At 56.1% G+C, this 20,395-nt stretch overlaps 3 protein-coding genes and 1 long non-coding RNA gene across 6 annotated transcripts; 1 reads left to right on the forward strand and 3 right to left on the reverse strand.

Moving 5' to 3' along the window:
- Positions 1-399: 399 nt before the first annotated feature.
- ZNF581 (zinc finger protein 581) lies at positions 400-2,346 on the reverse strand. 3 transcript variants are annotated; one of them, XM_045830341.1, is made up of 2 exons: positions 2,141-2,346; positions 400-1,478 (listed from the first exon to the last, which is right to left on the reverse strand). In XM_045830341.1, the coding sequence occupies exon 2, from the start codon at positions 1,458-1,460 to the stop codon at positions 870-872; it is 591 nt and encodes a 196-aa protein (XP_045686297.1). In that variant the 5' UTR covers positions 1,461-1,478; positions 2,141-2,346; the 3' UTR covers positions 400-869. The 3 variants fall into 3 exon arrangements, with proteins under 3 accessions (XP_045686297.1, XP_045686295.1, XP_045686298.1); XM_045830339.1 differs by lacking the exon at positions 2,141-2,346 and adding an exon at positions 1,938-2,070; XM_045830342.1 differs by lacking the exon at positions 2,141-2,346 and adding an exon at positions 1,914-2,070.
- Positions 2,347-2,461: 115 nt separating this feature from the next.
- ZNF580 (zinc finger protein 580) lies at positions 2,462-4,697 on the reverse strand. Its single transcript, XM_045830343.1, has 2 exons — positions 4,457-4,697; positions 2,462-3,406 (listed from the first exon to the last, which is right to left on the reverse strand). Exon 2 carries the CDS (start codon positions 3,392-3,394, stop codon positions 2,873-2,875), a length of 522 nt encoding a protein of 173 aa, XP_045686299.1. The 5' UTR covers positions 3,395-3,406; positions 4,457-4,697; the 3' UTR covers positions 2,462-2,872.
- Positions 4,698-9,589: 4,892 nt separating this feature from the next.
- Positions 9,590-10,828, reverse strand: LOC123813372. The gene is made up of 2 exons (XR_006784743.1): positions 10,495-10,828; positions 9,590-10,250 (listed from the first exon to the last, which is right to left on the reverse strand). It is a non-coding gene; the product is annotated as an uncharacterized LOC123813372 (long non-coding RNA).
- Positions 10,829-16,713: 5,885 nt separating this feature from the next.
- Positions 16,714-19,879, forward strand: ZNF784 (zinc finger protein 784). The gene is made up of 2 exons (XM_045830302.1): positions 16,714-16,814; positions 18,023-19,879. Exons 1-2 carry the CDS (start codon positions 16,737-16,739, stop codon positions 18,914-18,916), a joined length of 972 nt encoding a protein of 323 aa, XP_045686258.1. The 5' UTR covers positions 16,714-16,736; the 3' UTR covers positions 18,917-19,879.
- The last annotated feature ends 516 nt before the right edge of the window (positions 19,880-20,395 follow it).

The raw sequence follows: 20,395 nt of genomic DNA on the forward strand, positions 1-20,395 counted from the left end.
CCACTGGGAGGCACCAGCCCTAAATAGGTGTTTTTCACACTACAGGTTCATGGGCAGAGAATTCAATGTAATAGACTGGGATCAGCAATATAAAAAAATCATAGATTAACATATCAGAGTGACCTGCCCATGGAAGAGGTGATTTGTTATTCCACACACACTTGGTACATCCATACACTGGGTTGCCATATAAAATGTGTTTCTTACAGTGGAGAATGTTTTTAAAAAATAAGTTTAGAAACACACTACCTAGAGGACACAGGTCCTGAGGAACCAAGCGAGGACTAACCCCTTCCCTAGCCGGGCACGCAGAGGCCCGCCAGGCACTTACCGAGTCTCCCTGCTGGGCAGCCAGCCGGTGAGCTGAGCCTTGTTCCCAAAAAATGCCTCAGGCGCTCAAAGTGGAAAACGGGTTTATTGGGTGTCTACTCTGGGCCCCTGGCTGGAGCTGGGAGACAGGTCTGGAGCCCCTGACCCCCAACATCAGCAAGTAGGCCTCAGGAAGATGGTGCAGGCTCCTGATGGCCCCCAACCTCCTTTCCAAGCCAGAGAATTTCCACACCCAGCAGTCTCCCCAACACCTCCCGGTCAGGGCTCAGCCTGGAATAATTCTGATACCACTGAGGCTAGAGGACTCCACTCTGTGAATGTGAGGTCTTGTTCCCATCTTGTCTCCAAAACACGGGCCTGAGGATTACCCCTGTGCTCCTCCTTACACAGGGCTCAGTGCCCAGAACAGGTGGGTTTATGTTTGTGTCCAGGACCCAGCTACCCAGCCTCAGCCTGGGGTGCTCTCTGGCTGTCTGAGGATGACAGGAGTCCAGGCTCCCCTAGATCCATGGTACCAGGGGTACCCCCGCATCCCCGGCTCACGGATGCTTCCACCGGGTGTGCTTCTGCAGCGTGTTCTGCTCCATAAATCTGCGTGGGCAGTGAGGGCACTGAAACGGGCGTTCCCCGGAGTGAACCCGGCTGTGCTGGGCCAGCTCCCCGGCCTCTCGGAATCGGCGAGGGCACAGCGGGCAGCCATGGGGCCGCCCACCACCAGCCCGGTGAATGGAGTGGTGCCGTGCCAAATGGCTGGCCCGCTTGAATGCCTTCCCGCAGGTGTCGCACTCAAAGGGCTTCACCTCCGAGTGGGTGATACTGTGTCGCTGCAGGTAAGACATGTACTCAAAGACCCGGGAACACACCGGGCAGCTGTAGCACTTTTTCTGAGCTGAAGCCCCATTGGTCCCGGGCTGCCTCTGAGCCTCGTCCACCAGCACGGTGTACGGGACGCCCTGGGTGTCAATGAGCAGGTAGTGGTTGGGCCTCGGAGGGGACGAGGTCTGGGGAGATCCTGTGGAGGAGGAAGGTCCAGGTTCGGGGGACCGGCCTGTCCGAGGGGGAGGGTCCTCCATGGCCTCAGCGGAGGGCAGCGCTGGGGACTGGGGCCAGGGGCCCAGCAGCACCAGCATCCGGAGGGTGGCTGAGGCCTGGTTGGTGGGAGAGAGGGGCAGGTTACACAGAGGAGGGAAGCTTAGACCCACGGCTCCATTCTCCCCTCTCTGTGGGTCTGCCCAGCACTACTGCATTCTCCATCTTTCCTCTAGTCTGTGACCCTCTGCAAGCCTCCTACAGTCTCCCTCCTTAAGAAACCCCTCCTGTCCTTGGCCCCACCGCCCACTGTAGGCCCATCCTGGGGCGTTCTGTCTCCCACCTCCCTGCCCTCCGCAGGCCACTGGTTGCCCCCTGTACTCTGGCTACCCCATCCAAAATACTTCCAAGCCTCTCTGTCCCTTCTCTACTGCCCACTGACCCTACACACTCCACCCACAAACCCTGTCTACCCCTCTCTACACACCCCAGCCTCATGCGGGCTGCCACCGCAGGGCCCCGTCCCATGCCGCGCTGACCACCTCCCTGCACACCTCTGGCCACCCCTGGCCGGCTACCTCCAGGCTCTCCAGTGCACGCCCATCCACCCCAGATCTTGCTAGGTCCTAGCTCTCCCGAGGTCCACCCGCGCCCGGCCTCCGGCCTCTCTGCGAGTTGTGGGCAGCGCCCGCCCGGAGCCCGCGGAGCAACCCGCCCCACGCCCAGGTTCCCGCTAGTTGGATCCCGCCCCTCCGCGATCCCAACCCACCGGCCGCCGTACCTGGTGCAGCAGCCTCTCAGGTCCGGGCGACTCCAGACCGGCCCCGAGCTAACCCCGTAGTGGCAGGCGGCGGCGGGTAGGGGGCCTCTGCTGGTGCCCCTAAAGCCAGCAACACTGCTGAGGAGGCTGTGGGAGCAGGGGTGAAGGGTAGACACTGAAGAGGGTACAGGGGAGGAAAAGGAGAGGGGCGCTTGGGTCCTCTGGGAAACGGCTCCGGCCAGAAACACACACCAACAGAAAGGTTCCCCGGTGCTTAAGCCCGGGTTCCACCCTCAACCCCGCTACCTCCCGCTGCAGTCGGAAGAAAAAAAGCTCCCGAAGTGAAGTGTGGAATGTTTATTGAGCAAAGGGTGAGGGGCATGGGTGGAAGGGGAAGATACAGACAGGAGCTGTGCCCGTGCTTTTGTCAAATCTATGCGGACAACCTTTCACCACTTCGGAGCAGAAAGCCGGGGCTCACAGAGGTTAAGTCATTTGCAAATGCTCGCACAGCACAGCTGGGCTGGAACCCAGCTGGGATTGGTTCCCCGGCCCAGAGAGGGTCAACGACTTGATCTACATCACACAACTAGGGAGAAAGGGAGGGAATGAATGAAGGAATGACAGTTCTCCCTTTGGTTAGATAGGAAAACTGAGGCCTGGGGTAAGGCAGTAGCCTCAGCAGGGCCGGGGAGTGTGTGTGGTTGTGTCGCTGTGTGGGTCGAACGCCGAGGCCCAGGGCCAGGTCTGGACTTAGTGGAGGCGCATGTGCTGCGCCAGCTCCGCCGCGTCCTGGAAGCGGCGTGGGCAGAGTGGGCAGGTGTGCGGCGGGCCCGCGCGGGCACGGTGCGTGGCGCGGTGCCGGGACAGGTGACTGGAGCGCTTGAAGGCCTTGCCGCAGGCACCGCAAGTGAAGGGCTTGAGGTCCGAGTGCGACACGCGGTGGCTCTGCAGCCGCAGAGGGCTGGCAAAGACACGAGCGCACTCCGGGCAACTGTAGCCCTTTCGAGGGCTGGGCTCTGGTGGGGGTGACACTCGCGGGGGCGGGGGCCGGGGCTCCTCCTCAGGCGGCGGCACTGTGTATGTGTAGGGGACCCCGTTGGCGTCGATGAGCAGGTGTCTGTCCAGCAGTGGGGGTCGGGGCCCCGCCACTGAGGAAGGAGTGGAGGAAGGCCCTTCCGTCTTGGGGAAAGGGGGAGCCTTGGGGGACGGTGGGTCCATGGGCTCCGGAGAGGAGGACGGAGGGTGGGGTGGCCGCGGGGGCAGCAGCAGCATCTGGAGCGGCAACTGGGAGAGGCGAGGAGGGAAAGAAGTTAACATCGCCACTACTGGGGAAAGTGTGCCCCTTCTCAATGCTGCTCCTCTGCACCACTAACCTGTCTCCCTACAAAAAAGAACCTCTGACTCCACGACAGATAGCTTAGGTTCCAAGAGGCTTTGGGTCGCCTCCAACTGAGCATACCTGGGCCTCAACCTGCCTTTCCTGCTGCATCCTCCTCCCAGCCCCAGACCCCACCAGACGGCATCATCCTGCCACTTCCTCACAAGAGCCAATCAACAACCACGTCTATTTCCCCATCTTTACATCTTTCAGGCTTTTAGCTCGGCCCCGGGCCCTTCGGAAGTTTGGGGAAGGGTCGTTTGCTTCCTCTGCTTCCCAGCCCCACTTCAGGTTGCATCCTTCCCCAGGACCACGCAGCGACCCTTTCTCTGCTTCCCAGGCCCTCCTGTATCTCTATCCCCACCAGGTGCGCTGTAAGTCCTCCCCATACACAGGGACATCCGAGTCCTCTCAATTACCTCTCTAGGTACATCCCCAGAGCCTCACTAACCCAAATCCCGACTTTTCAGTCCAGCTCCTCTAGCCTGTTCCTACCCTTAGCACTTCGTGGTCCCCACATCCTCACCCCACTCCCCCACCCACCGTCTGCACTTTGTATCTACGTCCCCAGGAGCTTCAGCTGCCTGCTTTCTAAGTACCCTGCGGCTCCTGAATCTCCCATCCGCCACTTAAGAGTACCTCACACATAAACCACTGCCATCTTCATCTTTTCCCCTCCCCCTCCCGGTCGCACACACCAGGGCCTCCGGAGTCCCTTTCCCAAACTATCTTTCCCAAGACCCCTTGGCCCGCCCCTCTGTGTGCAGCTGACATCTTTATTTCTCCGCTCCTCGTCCCGCTATACACAGCAGGGCCTTCCAACCCCTTCCCCGCTGCACCCTGGGGTCCCATTGCCCCTCACCCCCTCCCAGCCCCACCCCCACCCAGGAGGGCCGACCCCTCCCCCGCCCTGCCCGGCCTCGCGGCCCCCTCCTCCCTCTGTGACGGCCCCCTACCCGGTGCGGCGGCCTCTCGGGTCCGGAGGAGCGGGCCGAGGTCCCGGGCGGCCCGGGTTTCCCCTCGCGAATGCCGGCAGCAGCAGGAGCGAGACTTCCGGGACCTCCGGGCCGGCGGCGCCCCGGACGCGAGCGCGGGGGGTGCGGGCGCGGGGGCGCGAAGGACAGCTGCGTCCCTGGGAAAGGGCGCCGGCCAGAAACGCGCGCGCTGCCACGAAGGTTCCGCCGTCCCTGGACGGGCCGCTCTAACTGCCGGCCTAGGTTGAGCATCCAGGGTAGGAGTGCGCGGGAACCACAGAGCCCGCCCCCCGCTCAGCCCGACAGGAACAGTACCGTCACAGTGAGGGACCAATTTATAAATTGGGGTTAGGCGCGGTAAGTCCGCCCGAAGTCCCCCAAGGAATAGGCGCGCCCAGCTTGTTATGTGTCCACTGGAGGTTCCACCTGCATTCGCTGCCCCACAGTGCCCAGGGCTGGAGGGATGTGTCTGTCGGCGGGGCAAATGGCGAGACCGAGGTCCAGAGGCCGGCCGTTGATTCTGATGTGGCACAGCCAGGATTCTCCAACCAGGCAAATGGAGAAACTGAGGCCCAGAGAAGGTCAGACAAAGCCGGATAGACAGGAGGGGGACTGGGGACAGCACATCCTACTGGGCAGGGAAGCTTGAGGCCCAGGGAGCAGCAGCTGCCCTTGTCTTGCTGGTACCGGCCAAAACGCAGTTGGTTGAGGGGGAAATTGAGGCAGAGAAGCGACGCCCGCGAAGGACTTCAGTGTGGAGTGCGATCCCAGTGGCGCAGTAGGTGCAAGCGAGGACTGCACTCGGGGTGCCCCCAGTTCATTCTCCAGCTGGGCCGTGAACTTGAAGTGCACATCCCGGAGCCGATAGTGACGCCAGCCGGAGCGCACTGCAGACGGTAGGGAGACCGCCGGGGACCACCGTCCCAAGGCAGGGCAGGAAGGACAGCGCTGCAGTAGTATCTGGGGCTAGGGACGCCGAGGGGAATGGAGGCCTTATTGTCAGATCCAGTTCTGGGCCCCCAAAACGTGGCCAGAACTGCATCCTGGAGAGCTGTCAAAATACTTGATGCGATGATGGAAATGGTCTGGGATCTGCACGCTGTCCAATGGGGCAGCCACTAGCCACGTGGCTTTGTTTTTTGTTTTGGGTTTTTTTTAGGGGGGGTTGGTGTGGGGTTTTTTTTGTTTTTGTTTTTGGTTTTTTTGGCACTCCATGGTGGCTAGTAAGCTGAGGATAAGGATTTTAAATTTATCTTAATTTAAATCTAAAAAGACACAAGTGGCTCATGACTACCTACCTTTTGGGACTGCAGCGATTCACTTCTGAGGGCCAAAAAGGGCATCCAAAAGATTCCCAAGCCTTTGTAGTGAATGACCAATTTCATGAATAACTTTTATATTGATTTACTATTAAAACGATAGGACTTTGGCACTGGCTGGGGTGGCTTAGTGCATCAGAGGATGGAGTGCGGGCCTGAGAACCGAAAGGTCACCAGTTGGATTCCCAGTCAGCTACACGCCAGGGTTGCAGGCCAGGTCCCTGGTTAGGGGCATACAAGAGGCAACCGATCAATGTATCTCTCTCATGTCAATGTTTCTTTCCCTCTCCTCCCTTCCTTCTCTTCTCCCTCAAAATAAATAAATAAAATCTTTAAAACAATAGGATTTTGGACACATTGGATTAAGTACAGAATGTTATCAAAATCAATGTCACCTGTTCCTTTCCACTGGTTTTAGTGTGGCTCACCTTCTATTTCTGCTGGACAGCAGCCTGGTAGAGCTGGGGACAGGGGAGGCTGAGGGGGACACGCCTGATTTAAAGGGGCAACACTGCCTTCCATCCACACCTGGGCTTCTCAGCTTTGGCACTACTGACATTCTTTATGTCGTGTGCAATGTAGGAGGTTGAGCAGCATCCCTGGCGGGCACCCTCCCAGCCCCCCTTCCCCTTGTGACAACACAGGGGGTCAAATGTGCCCCAGGGCTTCACTTTGCTCCTGGTGCACAGGTGTAGACCACCACCCAATCTTAGCCTCCTGCTCACCCCATCCCCAGAGATCATGACAATGACCCACTTACTGAGCCCTGACTATTGCTGGATGCACCATGTCCTCAGAGCAGATCCATGAGGTAGGTGCTTCTAGATGAGGAGGAAGCTTGGAGAGGTCATGTGACCACTATTTCCAAGCTTCCTCACACTTCTCCCCAAGCCACGGCTGCTGCCACCCCAGAGCAAACCCCAATTTACAGCAACAGCCACCTACCCATCTCTCTGCCTCCTCCCACCTCTTTCTCTATGGCAATGTCGCAGCATCTTTTTTTTTAAGCTATTGTTTCCTCATTTAAAACCCTCCTCCCTGCATTCAGAGTAAACCCCAGAAGCCCTCAGGCCCTGTGTGGACTGGGTCCTCCCTGTCACCACCTTGCTACCTCCAAAACCTCTGCCACCTCCAGAGCCTGTGTGTGTGTTGTTCCCTTCACAAGGACAGGTCCTTCTGGGCCACTCATTCTCAAGTGCCACTTCCTCACAGAAGCTTCACAGGTCATGTCAGAGGTCAAGGAGGCGACGTTCTGCCATATTGTTTTAGTTCCTCTGCATCCCAAGTAGCCATCCATGGTGCTCTTGCCCATTTAAGGACTTGCAGTTTCGCTGCCTGGGTTCCCAGCTCTCCACCAAGGCAGGGCCCGGCCCTGTCCCAGTTAACATTGTATCCTCAGGACCCAACAAAGGCCTGGGGAGAGAGGAGGGGCTCTGACTGCATGATGAATGAATGAGTGCAACCACTCCCTCCAAAAGTATAGCATTATCTATAACCACCACCCCACAGGAAAAAAAAAAAAACTCTTCTTCCCCAGGACATGATCGTGATGGGGCCCCACCATCCACACAAGTCTGGAATCTCAAATGTCCTCACACACCCCATGCACACACACTCCCCCCTCCCACAGCCAGACAGGCACCAGGTTCTGTCCACTTCCTCATCCTGAAATGTTCTGAGCTGTATGCCTCAGCCCCAAGCCCCAGCTCTGGCCTCTTCCTCTGGTGCCCCGGCTCCTGGACCTGCCTTCCCCCTGGTCTCTGGCCCCCAGTTCCCCTCCCACGCTGACCCGACACCCTCCTCACAGCTGTGTCAAATGGACCTTCTGCACCATTCGAAACCTTGTCACGGCCCCTGGTGCCCTCAGGGACCAAGCTCCCAAGTTCTTTCACCTGGGATGAGGCAGCCCGGCCTCTTTACCTCACCTCTCACTCCAGTGCGCCACCTACAGCCAGAATCTCGAAGTCTGGACTAGACCTTGAACTTGGGCTCTCTAGGTGCAAAGGCTCATGTGTCTTCCTCTGCCTGGAATCCCTTCCCCTTGCTCTGTGGGCAGGCGGCTCCTCAGCCTTCCAGAAGCCTGTGTGTCCTGACGCCCAGACTGGCTAGGCGTCTCCTCTCTGCCACACCAACCCACCAGCTCAGGAAGGATCTAACACCTCCCCTGCTTAGGATCCACCCACAGCTCTGCCTGCAGGTAGAACCCCCTGGCTTGGCACCCAAGACCTCTCCCCATCGGCCCCAGCCACCTTTCTTGCCCCTCGCCTCACCCACCCTGACCAGTCAGCCACGGTGAGCCATTCTGACTTCTTGGTTCAGGCCCCAGATTTGGGGAAACTGCCTCTGCTCGCACTCTCAGGACTCCCATCCGGGGACTTCTTCACTGCTGAATAAACGCCGTGGCCTCCTGCAGTCTCTTTCCGACTCCCCTGAGACTGACTGGTTATCAAATCCCCCGAAGGTCAGTCAGTGCAGACAGCGAGTTCACATCCAGGAGAGCGGGCACGGCGCTGAGCCTCAGGGAGCAAGAGAGGTTCAGCAGGGATGGTGCTCAAGCCTGGTGCCCCCCACTCCAGCCCCCTCACTTCCCAGCCCTTCCCAGCCTGCAATCTGAGCCCTTCCCCCTTTGGTCACCTTTCCTGGACCACCCTCTTCTCAATGACCACCGTTCATCCCACACTAACGCATCTTACCATCCAATAATCCCTGTGCCTTTGGGTCAGTTTGGGTCCAAGTAATCCACCTGCCAGGCTTCCCACCCTCCTCTCCACACCCAGCCCGGGTCTCCTCAACCCTCCCTCACTGGGCTTCTCAGTCTGCAAGGCCCACTGCCCCAGAGACCAGTACATCCCTCACCTCAAACCCAGTCCTCACTGCTCAGCTAGGCAAGACCCTAAAAATGCCACCTGTTGCCCTGGCTGGTGTGGCTCAGTGGATTGGGTACTGGCCTGTGAACCAAAGGGTCACCGGTTCGATTCCCAGTCAGAGCACATGCCTGGGATGTGGGCCAGGTCCCCAGTGGGCAACCATACATTGATGCTTCTATCCCCCCTCTCTCTCCTTTGCCCTCTGTCTAAAAATAAACAAATAATATCTTTTTAAGTGCCTAAAAATAAATAAATTTTAAAAGTTCTTTTTTAAAAAAGATTTTATTTATTTATTTTTAGAGAGGGGAAGGGAAGGAGAAACAGAGGGAGAGAAACATCAATGTGTGGTTGCCCCTTGCACGCCCCCCGCATTGGGGACCTGGCCTGCAACCCAGGCATGTGCACTGACTGGGAATCGAACCGGCGACCCTTTGGTTCGAAGGCCAGTACTCAATCCACTGCGCCACACCAACCAGGGCAAATTTTTTTTAATTTTATTTATTTATGTTTAGAGAGGGAAGGGAGGGAGAAAGAAAGAGACAAAGAAACATCAATGTGTGGTTGCTGGGGGCCTTGACCTGCAACCCAGGCATGTGCCCTGAGGGGAATCGAACCTGTGGCACTTTGGTTCACAGCCCGCGCTCAGTCCACTGAGCTACACCAGACAGGCAAATTTTAAAAATTCTTTAAAAATGCCATCTGTGCTGCACCAACCCATTCCCCTGAGCCCTGGCTCCACCTGCAGACCTGGATGCTGCCAACTTTTTGGTCTGGAAGTGGTTGCAGGGATGAGATTCCGGATGGCTCTGACCTCCCGAGCAAAGGAAGGTGCCCCTAAGAAAGCACTTTGGCCAAGAACTCCCACCCACAAAATAGAGGGTCCTATGTTGTTTGGGTTCCAGCTCCTACCCCAGCAATTTAAAAAGAACCAAGACTAACAAATGTTTATTCGAGCCCATCTCAGCAAGCACCATGAGCTGCTACAAGGAAGCGATGGAGCAATACAGAGTCAGACGTGTGTAGCTCACCGGGAATATCCATGTCTCCATTTATTCGTGCATGGGTAATGGGAGCTCTACCCCACCGACAGGCTGGGGAACTGTGTGCCACAATTGGACAGTGACTGACCCCAGGCCAAAAACAGGGGCTGTGGCAGTCAAAGGGGTCGGTTCTGCCTCTCACCCTGGCCAAGATAGCTGGGGACACGACATCCCCTATTTCGGGAATGAGGAACCTGAGGCCCAGAGAGGCAGGCCCTTGGCTCAGATTCCACAGCCAGTAAGCAGTGAGGCCCCGGCCTCTACTCTCGGAGCAAGAAACAAGATTCTGTGGAGCCCTGCGACTCCCCTAACACCCAGAAAAGCCCTTCCAGCCTAGCGGTCCGGGATGTATGAGGCGAGCTCTGTGCCTCCAGCAAACGCCAGGGCACAGTGGGCAGGCGTGAGCCGGCTCCAGCCGGGCTGGTGTAGGAAGCGATGCCTGTAGACGGCTGGGGAGCTCCAAGGCTTGACCGCAGTCGGTGCGCAGGAGTTCTGAGTGGGAGATGCAGGGGCTCCCCGGGGCCAGGAAGCTCTTGAAGTCCTGCAGACACTGGGGACAAGTGAGGGTCCTGGGGGGCTCGGGCTCTGGCCAGGGTGCCTCCTCCATGTGCACAGACAGGGAACACCAGGTCCGTAGGCAGAGGTGGAGGAAGAGGTGGGAGCCAGTCAGGGGTAAACTCCCCAAGGAGGGCGGGGGGGCCCATGACCTCCAGAAGAATCAGGGGCATGGTCAACTCTGGGACCCTGAGCCTGGAGGACGGCAGGGGGTAAGTGAAGTTCTTCCCCAAACTCACCAGCTCAGGCCTTCTCCATCCCGCATCCCGAGACACGTGCGCCCCAGTTGTCAAATCCTGGGACCTCGGCCCATGGCTTAAGGCTTCTCTACCTGCCCAGAGACGTCTCTACTCCACCGGCTCCTCTACCCCGCGTCTCTATGGTTTCAGCATAGCACTCCCGACATTGCACAGCGCTCGCTGGTTCACCCCGACCTCTCGGCAGTGATTCGCGGTGCGGTGACCTCTTAGGTCCGAACACGCTGGGAAACAACTCAGGGGGCGGCCCCGCGCGTTGGTGATGTAGCCGGACAGCTCAAATCCCATCTCCCACTCCCGTCGCCATTGAGGCCAGATGGGGAGTCCCAGAAATCCGCCCCGGCGGGAAACAAACACAGAAGACAGTGGTTCCGGGCTGCAACGGGAAAAACCAAAGCAACCCCAGTCTATAAAGTCACCGACGACGTGATAGACGCAGAAGAGAAGACAAAAGGGTTGGCTTTTCTCCGAAAAGTGACATTTTATTCTTCCGGGCTCCAGGAGCCAGTCTTTCTATCATAAATAAGACTACGCACAAGGAAGACTTTTTACAAAAAGAAAATAAGGTAGCTTCAAATGGGAACCGAAACCATGAAGGGCTAGTGAGTTGTTTGTTGCCGCAGAGCAAAAACATAGAGCTAGAATTATGAAGTCCGTGGTACAACTGAGGAAACCCAGACCTTGAGACGTAATGCATTACAGGACAAGAAAACAAGAATCAAGTATCATTCTCATACACCAAGCCCAGAGAGGGGTAGTCACCAGCCCTGGGTCACACAGCTAGTCAGGGCCAGCTAGTATGATGCCGATCCATCTTCAGGGCTGGAGTGCAGGAGGGAAATGATAATCAGGTCAAGGGTGCACAAGAACCTCTGGCCTGGGCCTCCATAGCCAGCCAGGAAGGATCCTCCCCCCGCCCCCATGGATATACCCGGGTAAGTGGGCCAACTCCTGGGAAGGTCAGGAGTGGGTGGAGATGGCAGTAATTGCTGGAGCACCTTACTGGCTTTCCATAGGAGCCACACACTCAGGTCCAGAGTTCCGAGTGTGAGATGCAATGCTGACTATGTGAGGCTCTTGCAGATTTGTAAGAAGGCCTGGTGGAAGCTGGTCTACCTGCCCTTGCACCATCCTGAACTGCTTCTCCAGCCACAGGATCTGTGGAGAGCACCCCATGATGGTCAGTATGTAAGTGACCGCTTGAACTTGGGGGCACAGTGAGAACAAAATGGGTGACCTGGGAGAAAGGAAGAGCAGGCAAGAATATAGATGTCGTCGCAATTTGGCAAGTCACACTACCATCTGGCTGCTCACAGCGGGGAGATCATCCATTCCTGTTCCACTGACAGGTCACTGAGGCCAGACAGTGAACACCCTGGTCTCAAAGGACACCCAGTGCAGAGTTAAAACCTGGGGCCCTTGCCTCTTGGGTGAGACTAAAGGGAATATGGAGACGGTTGATCATTCTAGGAAGTGAGACCATCTTTCTCCTGCTCCCCTGCCACCTGTAGACTTCCAGCACGCCCTATTGTTGGAGATCACTCCGTCTTGGGTAGCACAGCCCAGAAATGAGAACAGCCTTGTCCATTAGAGAACCAGAGTCCAGTTCTGCAACTGACATCTCCCTAGCTGGACGGTGGAGACCTGGGGAAAATTCCCAGATCGCTAGCTAAAGCCATCCGTTTTGTGCCCATCTCAGCAACAGACTCAGTCTCCACTATCCTGAGCACCAGGACGTGCTGAGCCGACTCCCCTGTAATCCCAGACTGCCAGGGCAGAGGACCAGGTACAGGAAGCCCGGTGAGTGAGCCCGTGCTGGAAAAAATTACTGAACTGCTTGAAGGCCTTGTCACAGGTGGTGTGCCAGACGTCTGCATGAAAGGGCCATGGGCTTTAAGACAAAAAGAATTCTGGGTTCTGGCTGGTGTGGCTCAGTGGACTCAGCGCCGGCCTGCAAACCAAAAGGCTGTGGGTTCAATTCCCAGTCAGGGCACATGCCTGGGTTGCAGGCCAGGTCCCCAGTGGTGGGTGCACAAGAGGCAGTCACATATTGACGTTTCTCTCCCTCTCTATCCTCTGTCTAAAAATAAATAAATAAAATCTTTTTTTAAAAAAAGGCATTCTGGAAGACCTGCAGGCACTCAGGGCAATATAAACTGGTGGAGCCAGCACTACTGAAATCCTGGTTCCCCTCTCCACGCCATACCTGTACCATATGCTCTTGAGGTCAACGGGCAGGTATTGGCCTTCCCTGTGGGCAGGAGATGAGCCGAAGGCCTAGAAGGAGGAGGAGGAGAGGCTAACTCAGGAGAGGGTAGTTGCTGGGAATAGGAAAATCCGCAGTTCCTGAGGATGAACTCATGGTTATTCCTGAAACCAGAGCAGGAAATAAGGAAAGGAAGATTGCACTGACTGAAGGTGGGAAGAGGAAAGCTAAGGGTTGAGGTGACCACAGGACCTGTCTGCACCGCCCCCCCCCCCAGCCCCATCTTTGCTTAGCTATGTCATCCTCAACCCTCTACTCCTCAAACTCCTCATCCCTCCCGGCAGCTGGGGGATTTTCTCTGGCCCTGCCTGTGCCCAGACTCTAGACCTTCTCATTCACTACTGCCCCATGCTCCCAAGGATTTGCCCAGGCATCTTGCATCCATCAACCAATTCTTATGGGGTGAGCTGAGGGTCTTCCTACACACCCCCAGCCTCTGTGGGACACATACATTTCTTTACTATACTGCCCTCCATCTCCTCCTTCAGACCCCTGGAGCGTTTTCTCTTCCCTGCATCTCTGTTCCATCCCATCACGGTGACCCTCCTCTTTTCTAAGATCTCCCCAGAGTCCCTGAGTGTCTTCATCTCCCCAACACCAAGATCTCTTCCTTTCAGGCTTGTCCTGGTACACCAACCAAGTGTTTTCGTCCTCCCAATGTCAGTCACCTCGGAGAGCCTGTATTCGACGCACTCCAACACCTCCTGCCTCCCACCGTGCCCCTCTAGGACCCACCAAGGCTTCCCCGGTTTAGCCCGTGCTGTGTTCCCGAGCGCTCCTCCGACACAACCTCCCCGGTCCTCCCCACGGCCCCGCCCCCTCCGTCGGGTCAGTCGGCTCCAGTCTTTTCCCGCCCCACCCGCAGGATGCCCCAAACTCTCCGGGAGACCTTTCATCTCACGCTCTGCGACCCCTGTCCCGGGCACGACCCTTTCCGTCCGCGCGGAATGCGGAGCGGCCGCCCAGATTCTGCTGCCGAGGAGGCGAATCAAGGAGTAGTTTAAACAGAATTTCAGCTTTGGGCGTTGAAGGTGCGCCTCAGGCCTTCTCCTTGAGTCTATGGGGAAATTTTCTCCCTTTTCTGGTTTACAAGACCAGTGTCATTACTGTACTACGCAGACTCTTCATTTTAAAAGATGCGAGGCGCTGGGACCGCACCTTCTGGGTTGTGGGACTCCGATCCCCAAGGAGATGGATGGTGTTCATGTGAAAGCTGGTCGGCCGGAAACACACTCTCGAAGGAACGGTTCCAAGAGCATTTAGTTCCTCTGACCTGAATCTCAGTCATTCTGAACGTAACAAATACTCGGTAAGTGTCTCCTCTATGCCAGCTTCCGGGGCTGCAAGAGGGGAAGCGAATAGGATTGAAGTCGTCCCTGCCTTCCTTCCCCTTAGAGGCGACAGATGAGTCGTATTTTTATTGGATACGTGTTGCAAGGAGGAACTCTCCTAGACCCCGTGGGGGCGACAAAGACCAAAATATGTATGAAAATGCCTCAACCGCTGGAGCACCAGCGGGAAGAAGATAGGGATAACACACTTAATTACAAGACTGAAATTTAGATGCAGGCAGAACACCTTTAGCCTCACTAAAGGTTGTTGTGTTGACCGAAACTAGATTTCGAAGGAGAAGGTCCTATTAGTGTCACAAATTCAACTGAGGTCCAAGAAGCTAATGAAGCTTAAGCTTCTGACGCTCCTGACTTGCACAAGTCATTCCCTGGGTGATGAGTGTGGACAATTCAGAGCAGTTAAGGTTAGCAGTTGCTCCACACACACACAAAATTGCAATGCCCACATTAGAAACATACAGGGCCAATGACACTTTTAGGGGTCCTCGAAAAAAATTATTTTTGAATTCAGAAGGAAAAAAGAATGTAATCCAACCTAGCTTAGGTTCATCATTATACCAACTCAGCCATGAAATATTATTTTTTAAATTTTTTAGGCTGTGCTTTTTTTTTTACATTTTTAAAAAGATTTTATTTATTTTTAGAGAAGGAAGGGAGGGAGAAAGAGAGAGAAACATCAATGTGCAGTTGTTGGGGGCCGTGGCCTGCAACCCAGACATGTGCCCTAACTGGGAATCGAACCTGTGACACTTTGGTTCGCAGCCCACGCTCAATACACTGAGCTACGCCAGCCAGGGCTAAAATATTATTTTAAAAATATCTTTTGGAAATAAGAGGCCCACGAAAGCAGAACTGCCAGGGCCCGTGAAAGCAGTGGAGACTGTGGCCAATGTCATATCATTTCATATATGTAGCAAAATAAAGATATACAGGGGAGGAGGGAGACTTGACTTGGGTTGGTGAACACACAAGACAATATACAGATGATGTATTATAGAATTGTACACCTGAAACCTATATAATTGTACTAACCAATGCCACAGCAATAATTCGATTTAAAAAAAGGAAAAAAAGTGCCCTGGCTGGCATAGCTCAGTGGATGGAGTGCGGGATGTGAACCAAAGGGTCAGGGGTTCGATCCCCAGTCAGGGCACATGCCTGGGTTGTAGGCCAGGTCCCCAGTAGGGGGCGTGCAAGAGGCAACCACACATTGATATTTCCCTCTTTCCCTCCCTTCCCCTCTCCAAAAATAAATAAATAAAATCTTTTTTTAGAAAGAGGGAAAAAGAAAGACATTCATGAGAAAGAGAAGCAGAAAATGCAAACTCAGCCTCAGGTGAAAGAAGGAGAATGGTGGGGGAGGTACCCAGAGGACTTAGATTGCATCAGCAATGCTGTATATTCTAAGTTTCTTAGTGAGTAGGTGGAATCGTTTATATTATTCTGAATCCTTTTCATATGCAAAAATAGTTCATAATATGATAAACATAAATAAAAGATCTTTCTGAGTATTAGTTGGGATAGAATAGATTATGCTGTAAACAAGCAGCCCCCAAACTCAGAGGCTTGACAGAACAAATGTGTATTTTAAATGCTACCTCTCCGAGGAAGACCACCACCAGGTTGTGTTCACTGCAGACAGTCTGGACCTCAGGCTGAGTGGAAAAGTAACTTCAACCAGCAGATCCCCTCCTCCACCCAAGCATACAGTGGTAGGAGGAACAGAACATGGCGACTGCTTCAGCTTGGCTTTCACTGCAGGCTGAAGTTAACACACATCGCCTTCACTGGTTGTGCACTGGAAAGCAAAAAACAAATGACCATGTCTGGCTGCAAAGGAAAGTGCAATCTTTCCGTGTTCCCAGAAGGAGGAGAAACAGGGAATGATCATAATTTGGGGCCATGCCCTATGCCGCTCTTCCAGCAAAACTAGACCTCCAAAGGTCTTCCGAGCCTCTTTTCCCACTGGGTTTCCACAGCACCTCTACAGTTTTACACATGCGAAAATGTATACGTGACCCAGAGGAGTGTGGTGACTTCACACAGCCAGGCCATGGAAGGAATGGGTGGATAACTAGAAAGAACCCAGCCCGGTACTTTGTGCTGCCGAAAACGCCTGTCTTTTCCCAAACGTCACACCACCCTGCGAATTTGAGCTACATCTCACCACCGCCAGCGTTGCTGTTTCCAGAACATCTTTCTGTAATCAGATTTAAAAATCCTCCCGTTCGTAAACTTTGCTTTACTGCGTTATCCAGAGCCACACAGAGCAGGTGACGACAAAAACATGCTGTGTGAACACAAAACAAAGGTTATTAAATTCTGGCGAGTGTCAACTGACACCTAGAGCCTATTAATGTGGGTGAAAAAGAGACATTCCAGTTAGTTCGCAGCCCCCCCAGCGCCCCATGCAGGCTGTCTCCTTGGAAGGGAGGCTAGGTGACAGGTGATTTGGAACGAAAGGCACTGGCTCCGGGGGTGGGACAGCTCGAGCTACCTGGAAGCCCCGCCCACTGTCCAGTGCGCCTGCGCAGTGGCCCTGACGCGCTCTAGCCCCGCCCCTCCCAGAGCGACCGCGGGCCTTGGGGGCGGGGCCTGGGAACAAGATGGCAGCTGAGCGCCTGGAGCCCCGGAGTCCGAGTTCAACGGCCTCAGAGCCGCGCTCCCCAGAGCCGCCGGACCTGGTGCGAACACGGAAGGGACCTGGGCCGGGGACCTGAGGCGGGAGGGGGCTGCAGGGCAGGTGGTGGGGCAGGGCCGTGGCCTATGAAGGTTGAGAGGGGGAGGCATTTAGAGCCCCGGCCTGGAGGCGGGGTTCCTGGGGAGGGTGAACGGGGGGCGTGCTCTAAGAGGGAGCCTACGGGGTTGAAGGGCGGGGCTTAGTGGGGCGGGGCGTAAGGAGCGGTTGTGAGGACCGCTTGGGCAAAGGATGGGTCCTGAACTGAGTTTGTCTAATTAGGGGGCGGAGCCTCCGAGAGACGCTGGGGCTCGTGAAGTTGGCTGGAAGGATGGGAGGGTGGTCTTGAAAGACAAAGAGTTAGGGCGAGTTATGAGGCACCCACGTTGGGGTGGGGGGATATGATTCCGCAAGAGTCAGAGCAAAGAGTCTGGAATACCCAAGAGAGGGTTTTGGGGGGAGAAACTACTCCAGGTGACTTTGGGACCACTCCCAGGTTCCCCAGGAACTCGGGACTGGGGAGTGAGGACATTCATTCATTCAATAAACATTTACCGAGTCCTGTTTGCCTGTGCTAAGTAGATGAGTAGGTGAACGAGGCAGATAGACAAGGACTGTGCTCCCCTGACGCTTGCGTCTAGCAGGGGAGAAAGGCATTAAGGAGATTTATTGTGTTGTGTTCTGGAGAGGAAATAAAGATGGAGTGCTGGAGTGGGGGTTGGGGAGCTAAATTTAGACGAGAGCGGTCAGCTGTGGAGTGGCTTATATTTACACTGGGGTCAGGGAGATAAGCAGGAGCCAGTCTCGAGGGATATTACTATGACGGCTTCGGATTTTTAAGTGCCGTTGGAGCCACAGAAGCGTTTTGAGTGGGAAAATGACTTGCTCGGATTTCCATTTTCAAAAGGCCGTTCGGGCTGCTTTGGTGAGGTGGGTTATAAGGACCGGGCTAATAACAGAGGCTCCTTTCAGGAGGCTTTTTCCGTTGTCAAGGCAAGAAATGACTGTCTTTTAACTGGAATGGAGGAGATAGGGCTGGATCGTGATGTGTTCTGCACCTGAAGGGAAGTCTGGATTGAGGTAGAGCAGGTCCTGGAATCGAGGGGGCCCGGGATGCTACAAAGGGATGGAGGTTTTAAATCAGTGGGAGCATGTTGGGGAGGCCTTGAGGCAGGGTCCACAGGTTCCTCTTTTCTCCCCCTCCCCCTTCTCCAGGTGCTGGTGCCTGATGACAGCAGCCCCGCCACACCCCCGACCGACCTCATTGAGATCCAGGTGGTGAAGGTGACAGACACCACGCTGGTGCCCGAGCCCCCGGAGCCAGGTTCTTTTCATTGTGCCTTGTGCCCGGCTGCCTTTCGGCTGGTCTCGGAGCTGCTGTTCCACGAACATGGCCACCTGGCGGGGGCCGAGGGCGGTGGGCAGGGTGCGGACCCAAGCCGGTGCCACGTGTGTGGCCACAGCTGCCCGGGCCCCGCCAGCCTGCGCGCCCACTACAGCCTGCACACTGGAGAGCGCCCCTACCGCTGCCCCCTCTGCCCCCGGGCCTTCAAGGCTCTGGCGCCCCTGCTGCGGCACCAGCACCGGCACGGGGAGGAGCCAGGGGCCTCTCAGAGGCCCTCAGAGGTGGCGGCCGCGGTTCGGGGACAGGAGCCTGGGGTGCCCCCCGAGCGGTCAGAGGTGGTGATGGCGGCAGCGGCAGCGGGCGCAGCTGTGGGGAAGCCCTTCGCCTGCAGGTTCTGCGCCAAGCCATTCCGCCGCTCCTCGGACATGCGTGACCACGAGCGAGTGCACACGGGCGAGCGGCCCTACCACTGCGGAGTCTGCGGCAAGGGCTTCACGCAGTCCTCGGTGCTGAGCGGTCATGCCCGCATCCACACCGGCGAGCGCCCCTTCCGCTGCGCGCTCTGCGACCGCACTTTCAACAACTCCTCCAACTTCCGCAAGCACCAGCGCACCCACTTCCATGGCCCAGGGCCTGGGCTCAGGGACTCTGGGAGCCAGCAGGCGGCGGAGACAGAGGGGCCAGGGAGTGGGTGTGGGGCAGGAAACACTCGAGAAGAGGGGTGTGGGGACGCAGCAACTGTGAAGGGGGAGGTGGATCAGTAGGCTGGTTAACAGGGGTGGTAAGCAGCAGGTTTCAGGGGAGGGGTTGGGTGGGACAAGGAGGCAGGTAACCGAAGAGGGAAGGCTGGGGGAGAGGTGACATCATGAGCAGCTAGTGGGAGAGCAGCCGGACAGCCAGGGTCATGGCTCCCACAAACCCCCACACGGCAGCTCAGGGACTAGGAGAAAGGCACGGACACAGTCCAGTGGATGTCCAGCTAAATGGGAGGAACACGGTCTGGGTGTCCTTTCCCTGTCTGCCTGCCCTGGGTCATCCTTGTGCAAGACACAGCTTGCAACAACAGAGCCCGTGGCCCACACAGGGCAGATCCAGGGTACACCACATTGTCCCTGGGCAGCTCTTTATCTGCTGAACCCTGAAGTGTCTTGGGGCCTAGGGTGGACTGGGGTGACATCTTCTGCCTACCTCACTGGGTTGCACTGAACTTGGGAGACCTAGCCGCCCACCCTCAGGTAGAAGACACCAGCCAGGCCCTCCACAGAGACTGGAGTCCTACCACCTCAAAGCCATAGGTCCCCCAGCTCACAGCCCAGAGCACTTGGGTCTCCACCATGTGAGCCTGACTGGCCGTAAGGATTGTGACTGCAAGAGCTGCTACCCCTGCTCCCATAGCGATTCCTCCTTAACCCACCAGACCTGCCTCCTCTTTCCAAGGCAACTAAAATCCATACCAAAAATAGCCACCTAACATCCCGTCCTCAAGGTTTAGTCTCACAGCCCACACCCCACACCTACAAAAATAGCCTCAGGTTTCTCTAATCTCCACTCCCAACCTAAAGCAAGCAGTTTACTGCCTGGCCCCAGATTGCCCCAAGGAAGGGTCGGTGGATGGCCAGATGTGGGGAGTGTACCTGGCGAGTGGGGGCGAGGGGAGGACTTGGGAGCTGGAGGTGGGAAGCCTTCAGCTCCGTTCCTATTAAAGGACTTTCTGAAGGGTGTCTCTATGTCAGCCTGGTGTTTGGGTGGTCTGCCCTGTGGGGCAGGGGCTGAGGGTCCACACAAGAATGTTGCCACCAACACTGCCTTGCAGCACACCTTTCCCCGAACCTCATTAGAATGGGGGTGGGCAGCAGCTCGGTGTCCAGAGGTGGCACATGGCTCAGCTGCAGGAGTGGGGACCAGGAATGGCTGGCGAAGTGAAGGGACTCCTGTGGTCAGCATGCTTACTGGGGAGGGAGAACCCAGACATGCACACATGGGTGCTCACCCAACACTCCCCAGAAGATAGACCAGAGGCAGGTCACACCGTGGACAGAACTCTTCCCCCAAAGAAATTACCCTGCTTCCTTATCTCCTGGTTACCTGAGCTAAGTGCATCCTCATCCACTTAATCTAGTCACTTGTCAACTCAACTTCCCAAGGCTGAAATGTCTTTGGAACCTGAACATGCCTAACCACTTGCAGACCGAGCCCACAGGACCTCACACCAAGATAACCATGCAGCAGCCCAGCCTCCAGGG

The sequence above is a fragment of the Phyllostomus hastatus genome, unplaced genomic scaffold, assembly GCF_019186645.2.
Source record: "Phyllostomus hastatus isolate PE091 unplaced genomic scaffold, TTU_PhHast_1.1 phas_contig_151, whole genome shotgun sequence".
Lineage (NCBI taxonomy): Eukaryota > Metazoa > Chordata > Mammalia > Chiroptera > Phyllostomidae > Phyllostomus > Phyllostomus hastatus.